Source organism: Diuraphis noxia, unplaced genomic scaffold, assembly GCF_037042655.1.
Source record: "Diuraphis noxia isolate RWA-SAM2 unplaced genomic scaffold, SU_Dnox_SAM2 contig0001, whole genome shotgun sequence".
NCBI lineage: Eukaryota > Metazoa > Arthropoda > Insecta > Hemiptera > Aphididae > Diuraphis > Diuraphis noxia.
Window position 1 is genome coordinate 69,442,707 of NW_028301711.1, and position 8,250 is coordinate 69,450,956.

Consider the following 8,250-nt stretch of genomic DNA (forward strand, 5'->3'; position numbering starts at 1 on the left):
CATTTAACGGAAGCGGTCGATCCGGAGCGGTCCGGAGTCTTTGTAATCTGCTGATCCACCCCTTTTATTATCCAGTAAGGCCATCACGTATTCACGTGAACTGAAAGAGTTACACACTTGCTTATGCTTTGATCTTTGATTCAACACATTTGTTAGATATGTGACCTATCATATATTTAAATATGTAATGATAATGTATAGGTACATATGCATATATGAACGCAGCATCCTGCATGTATTATTTATATATATTTACCGTATGGCGTATATACGACACGCAAGTAGATATCAGAAATTCTCATAAATTTGTATGTTAGAAATTTTTTGTTTGAAATAAGTTTCGAAATACTTGCACGCTTTTTGAACTAGACATTTTAAATTTTTGATTTCTTTATACTTCGATTAAAAATGTTTTGCTTTAACAAAAAGCTTGAAGAACTTACATTTAATACAGAACCATTTCTTAACATATACCATCATTTAAATAACTCCAAAACCAAAAAAAAAAAACTAAAAAAATTCATGAACATATCTTTTTTTATAGATATTTAAAGTAAAATTTGAACGAAAATAAATATTTAAACGAAAAATTATGATTTTAGTAATTTTGTTGTAATTATTATTTTTTTAGTTTTTTTTTTTTATTAAAAGAATAATTACAATCTATACAAACATTTTATACAATAAGTAATTTTTTTAGATGGAGAATAGCGTTGATATAACAGAGAGGGAGAGTACTCAGTAGTACCACCCGACAGATCAAGCTAGGAAATCTCTAGGCCAAGAACGTTTCAGTCTTCTTCTAGGATTATCGGAAATTGTACAAGAAGACAGACGTTTAATTAATGGGTTAGTATGGTGGTAATTATTATTTTAAATATAAATATAGGTAATATCTTAAAATATATCTATACTACTTATGAAATAAAATCTGATAGACCATCTTCGCTCAGTAATTTATTGTATGTAGTAAGGTATCATTGAGTTTGAATTTAACATACTATACACATATTTATATATTATATTACAGTGACACTAGTAATATTATAGTAGATACACTATTACAGTGGTACTAGACAGTAAGCGGCACTTACCTATATAGCAGAGCTACCAACTTTTTCTCTTTTTATAATTTAACTAGCCCTCCGTGCTAGTTTTATAATTTAATTTTAGTTACCTTTGGGACATATAATAGGCTATGATTGCAGCCCCTTCATGGCTCTATATATCATCCACGATTAGTCAGTAGTTTAATAATCGTAACCCGTATATTATATGTGTGGATCGTTATATCATTGAATTATTATAAATATATATGATTATTAAGCCATGTTAAATTATCGCGTATTTAGAATTTAGATAATATTTTAACATAGATACAAAGAATAATAAATTGAAGACCGATTATTACATCATCTATATAAAATATTGGATTGATAAAATGTTTTTTTTTTTATTATTATTATTATTATAACAAATGCCTCGGCAGCTATGGGCCATTGGCTACAAAAAAATGTTTTATTAGTATATTATTTAATGTAATAGGTATGGTAGAGATGTGGTTATAGGTATCTATATATATAAGTATACCTAATATCGTTTAAGCTATTTCAATAACTATATTACATTCAATTATTGAATTCAATATTTTTATAATTTAATTAAAAATATCACTATGTACCTGCATTGTACCCTATATCGATATAAGGTTATGATGAAAAAAAATCTTAACACGACACCGACGATGATATAAACTATAATAATTAATAATATATTTATAAACTATAGATATATTTTACACAAATATATTCAATACTTTAATTTATTGTAATATATTAAATTATAATAACTATATTGTTACTATATAGGTATATTATATTAAGGTAACTATGAACACAATATATTATGCATACGAGTATATTGTAATAAGTTAAAACAAACGTAAGAGCCCGTCTAAAATCAATTTATACAGATTGTTTATTTTTAACATGTGTTATGATACGAGATCAGGTGTAGCCTCAGATTTTGTGTACCTGCTCTTTGCCATCCACGCGTTTTATTAATAAACTTATAGCTTATAACCTTTTATGTAAACGCAAACACCAGGACGATAAATCGATCAATTTCGAAACATCAATGTCTCGTTATAATACAATATTACACCTACAAATAATTATTTTTCTTAATTTTTATTATAGTATGCATTAATACACAGAGCTGAAATTCCAGAAATCAGGAATGTCGTGGGTGGTGGGTGGGTCGGTCACCGCATATTGCAATTTAATGAATCTAAAATTCGATAATATCAATATTTACGTACTCGTACCCATACGAATAAACAAACCATATTACGTCATGTGTAGTATAGTCAATATAGTCTGGGAGTAAAATATTTGAACCATGTGACATCTTTGTACCTATATAGCTATAGTATATTAAACGAGTTCATAATAATATATTACATAATATTATGTCATGAAAAAATAGTGCGTTAAAAATCAGTAATAGGTGAACATCACATCATACTATACCTAGGTACGGATAAGGTTTAATAATATGGTTTATACACCGGTACCAGCCACTTCGTGTAATTTAATAATTAGTTTAAAACGTTGTGATGTGAGTAAGCACATTAGCTATTATAGGTAGGTAGGTGCGTTGATACGTGTATATTTACACTTACGTTATTGCAGATGTGTATGATATACCTAGAAGGTGATTCTCTTAACAGTAAACTGTAAAAACTCGTTGTTCCCTAAATTATTTACGCTTTTAAACAAATTTTATTTTACATAACTCAGTCATTAGTTCATTACCTAAAATATATAAAATGTTTGAAAACGTATTTACTAGTAATATACCATTTGTTAAGCTTCCAACTTGAATAATAGTATTTTTTTTTAACTTCATGTTCCAAAACTAAATATTTTTTTTAAATGTCTACATCAAAAAACGAGTCAAAAAATTTAATTTTGAATAATTAATTGATTATTTATAAGTTGAGTACCGAACATTATATAACTATAAAAGTGTTCAAAATTTGGATGTGAATCGCATGTTAACACTAACATCAAATTATCTAAAATATTAGCTAAAATTGTAGAAAAAGTTATCAAGGAAAAACGGTAAAAACTATATGTACCTACCTATACATATGAAAATATTAATTAATATAAAATACCAGATATTATATCAATAATAATTATTGTCAAAAATCTATACATATTTTGAATATGTGGATTTTTCTTTTTTAAACGAAATGTGCAAAACTACGCAAAGCAAACTTTATATTCAATAATTTTAATTTCACAAAACAAATTTATATTTTACCCAGAATATTTTACAACCAACAAACAAAAACATATAAATACAATAAATTTCAGATATAATAAGCAGTATATAAGTATTTCAAGTTTAGAATAACACAGCTAAGGGTATTTATCACACAAAATGTTGGTCTACTAGTCTACTACACATTACTCAGCTCACATAAACTTTCATAATTACAAGTTATGTCATTTTCAATCAACTGCCTACTATTTAACTAGGTTAATTTGTTTAAAATTAGATTTCTATATAATATCGAAATTCTCAGCTAGTTAATCTGCTAGCTAAGCAGATTATCCTTATAATGATAATTTGGAACGTGAAATTATAAAAAAATTTGTATTAAAAAAAAAAGAAAAATTGTAATAAATAATAACGATAAATATCTAGTAGTGAGATACAAAATATATACATATATATAATATATATTTACAAAAACGTTAAGACTTTTGAAGAAAATTAGTGCTCACTGTTCTGAATAATCTTTATAATAATGTGCATATACGATACGTACCTACCGAGTGTCAAGATCACTTTACTATCGTTTTTCATTAAGTAGATTATTATAATTGAATATTTGAATGTATATTAAACGTTGACAACTTGACGTTGGTATAATGAAATATAGGTAAATAGGATAATATATATATTTAATGAATTAGGTAATTTTATTGTTATAGGTAATAACCTAACATTCGAACACCCAACTTAGAATTTAGATGTAAAAATAAGTGTTACAAGTATTAGATACTTAATAATTATATGATTTAAAAATTAAACTTAAAATATATAATTGATCAAATGCATTCAACTTTTGAATAAGATAATTATAAATAAAATAACCACAACGTCTAAATGAAAAAAACTGGTATTATCAATTTATCATCCGTTACCAAGTTACTTTATAGTTTATATGTATAATACTATAATTAAACTTATTTTAATTGTTTATGACGTTCATGTTTTGTACTACTTTTCACATACACATATTATATAATTGTATACGTATTTGAAGCCCATATAAAATATAGTCATATAAATTGAAATAATAAATTTACACTCATAGAAATAATTGTTGTTCGTACCACTTTTTATAGTGAATTAGTAAGTACCAACATAATAACTATCTATATTTCATTGTAATATAAGGCATTAAACAAGTAGATAGGTAAATACATATTAAATGCGGGCTACTCCTCAAATTAATTTGGTTAAAAATTAAATAGGTATTATCCAACCCAAAAGGCCAAAAACCAATTTTTCATATTATAGATAATTATTCAAGCCATTAAAAATAATCATTCTATTTATATAATATTTATATATATATATATATATACCAATTTGACTTTTTGGAAACGGCAGAATTAATTGTTCTTTAATCATAAGGAAACGACAAGGGGGTTGAGTATTTAGAACCATTCATTTACGAGTTAATTTAAAACAATAAATATGAAGATCATGACATACCTATTGTATAACAATAATATTTAATCTGCAAATTATTTTAAATCAAATTTATTTTAAAATGTCAAGTTTAAGTGGATTTTTATAGTATTTTCGAAATATCCATTTTATCATAATATATACAGTAGGCACAGATGGAATAAATTAAATAAATACAATAGTATTGATTATTTGAAGTAGGTACCTATAAAACTATAGCTAAAAACATTAAATTGTATTCTTATTTCAAAGAATTTGAATGTATTTTTTTTTATATAAAATGTATATATAAAATATTGAATCTTTCGACTTTTAAAAACTAAGGGATAAGTACGTACTGCGTACCATGAATCGTATTATGTTGCAAATTGCTATGTCCGTAGAACTAAATTGTTATACAATTTGACCCAAACTTATTGAACTTGATTTCATTTAAACCACTATTAGTTCCGGAATAACGATAGTCGTATAAGCTACTTTTTAAATTTTCAGTAATAATGTGTTTGCAAATTCCATTTTCCATTTCCCAAGTTTTCGAAAAACGCGTGTGTATTAATCGTTTATTTTATCATATAAACTGTTTTTGACATCGCAAAAGCGGAGTAAATTGAACAGTAACTGAGTTTGTAACATTTAATAGCACTTTCCGGCATGAGAGTTACGCGGTAAATGGCATTTTAAAATATGGTACAAACGAACATGCATTTTTTGTGTACAATCTAAGCGAGTATTCCGAGTGATTTAAAAAAACATTAAATACATTTTAGTTTATCACAATACAGAGAATAATAATTAATTTAGAATGGAAGATATTGGATAAACGACTTTCTAGCGTTTTTATATTTTATACCTAGTTAACTATATTATTGGGGTATGCATCCCCAAACACAAACGGAATCTTGGTGGAGGGAGGTAATAAAGGTATAGTTGTCCTCCTCACGAAAACAGACGTAATAATTAATCTTAACCCAATTTTATTGTATTCAATTTTTTTTTTTTAATAGTTGATGATATTAAATGAAAAAATAAAATTCATTTTAGATTGGTTGTTAAAATCATTTATAATGATTAGTATTTTTTTAAAAATACATTCAACTAAATATGTTTTTTTTTTCACTTGAGAGAAATAAATATGATAAGTTTTAAAAGTATAAGTAATATTAAAATAATATTATAATATTATAATATATTATAATAAGTATAAGTAATATTAAAATATTTGGTTAAAGATTGCAGCCTGCAGGTAAACACAAATGTGGTAAATATGGTCACTTAAATGATACTGTGCCACATATTATAATGTATCCAACTGTAAAGAAATTGTATACATTTTGTATAATTATCGTCGACAACCACATAAGATTATATTCATCAATTAAATTATTATCGACAGATGGACATTACCATTGTTCCTAGTTCCATTTATAACTTTGTATATATTTTGATACATTGTACCTATAAATGTTAAAATATATAATAAACTCACACAGGTCATTGGTATCATTAACATAGGTATATTTCAAAAGTTTTGCGTAAACATTACACGCGTTTATAATGATAATATACGAACCGACTAGGTATAGAGCAAAGCACTACGAAGTTCGGTTGCAACTACTAACATTCAACAACCATTTATTGTAATGGGTAAAGATAAAACAGTAATCATATAATATAATAATAAATAATACCTAACAACAACAACGAGATAATTGATGTGGTTAAACTCACTTTTATTGTAATCGTCGTACGGATAATCCGTGTTATAATAGTCGTCGACGTTGTCCATCGTGCATCCGATTTATACGATATTATAATAATAAATAATGAGCCGTCCGGTAAGTATGTAAGTAGGATATAATATGACGTCGGACGAGAAAACAAACGATTTCTAACGTATTTTGAAAAATCTTGAATGTTCGAACGGTTCTTATCGGCTTAACGAAACATGACTATTAATAATATGTTACGATTATTCGCCGTTTTGTTTATTGTCGCCGAATATAATATCAAAGCATAGCGGGATGGGACGCGATATACATGCAACGATGTATTGGTACAAAAAAAAGTTTTACATCGTGAGCGTAATAATAAAAAATGCAATTGGACTAAAAACCACCGGACGGGATGCGGGTCGTCATGTATTACTGTTAACGACGATGACGATTATCATGCGTGGAGACCGTCACACTCGCTCGTATCGCAACGTGCACTGAGGAGGGCGCCGCTTTTTCGACTTTCCTACAAATCGGCTATGGGCGGCGACTGGTGGCGGCGGCGGCGTCAGATGTACAGCGTGGAGGTGACAGCGGCGGTGGAGGTGGTGGTGTAGTACGTCGCACGCGGTATAATGTATACCTAATTATAGACGCTCAAATCTTGGTAAAAACTATTTCCGCTCGTTTGATTTAAGTTTTACGAATTGAACCGAACTCGCTCTCTATGTCTCTGTCACACCAATGACCACGGCTCGCCGCTCAACCCCTAATCACTTAGGTACCAGATATCAACCCGACTACTCTAGCTGGTCGCTGTCACTCGAAACAATTTGTTTTTTCTCGGACGGTTCTTTAAAATTCGTTAAACGCACATCAACGAGATTTTTATCTCGTATAATATAGCCGTTGTTCTAAATATGATATAATGAAGCACTGCAGGACCGTAGACGATCGAACACGACCTTCAGACATTGAAACGGGTTTAGGTTAATTTTCACGCTCTGTAACACTATGCGTGACATTAATAATAATTATGTGGTATAATATGCTAATGGATATAACATAGGATATACCATAACATCTATATAGGACCCAACGACCCGATGACGACGACGACGATAACGAATAACGACCTAGTCCATCTAGTAGGTAATTCAATCTACACCACGTATATAGTACGACGTAGGTACATTATAACAATTGGTGTGTATAACAAAGCTATTATATAATACATTAATATACTATATTACACTATAGTGTATAATATGCAAGACATCAAGGCGGGTCGGAATAATCGTTTTTCAAATGTGATAAACTTTGCTTTAAAATTATGATCGAATACAAATAATAAAACACAAGCTCGCCTCCCCGATGCTGTATCGATAGATACAATTCTCTCAATATATAATAATATATTATAAGCGTCAAAATATAAAATAAACTCGAGTTCATCTAGTATACGTACAATGCCTATCTAAGCCTATATTATACTACGAATACCGCATAAATGCCATAAATGATTAATATTCTGATGTCGAACAATGTCTATATAGGCCAGTAGGCACAGTATTTTGTCAAGTCATAGAGTTTCGGGATTATTTTAGACAGGCGCGTCCCCATTCAAATGATTTTGATTTCTATTAATCAAAATTGCTATTCATTCCGAGACGAATGATAATAATAATATTTGTATGTTTGATTGTTAATGCGAAAGAGTGAAATTCATTTCACTTTTTATATTCCATATGTACAAGAAGTACAA

General features: G+C 28.2%; 1 protein-coding gene across 1 annotated transcript in view; it reads right to left on the bottom strand.

Annotated features, from left to right (window-relative positions):
- LOC107169053 (uncharacterized) overlaps positions 1 to 6,941 on the bottom strand; it is a 40,323-nt gene extending 33,382 nt beyond the window's left edge. The window contains exon 1 of the mRNA XM_089215739.1: positions 6,502 to 6,941. Within this exon, the coding sequence (XP_089071865.1) occupies positions 6,502 to 6,559 (58 nt within the window). The 5' untranslated portion in view covers positions 6,560 to 6,941. The remainder of the gene's footprint in view (positions 1 to 6,501) is intronic.
- Between the last annotated feature and the right edge of the window lie 1,309 nt (positions 6,942 to 8,250).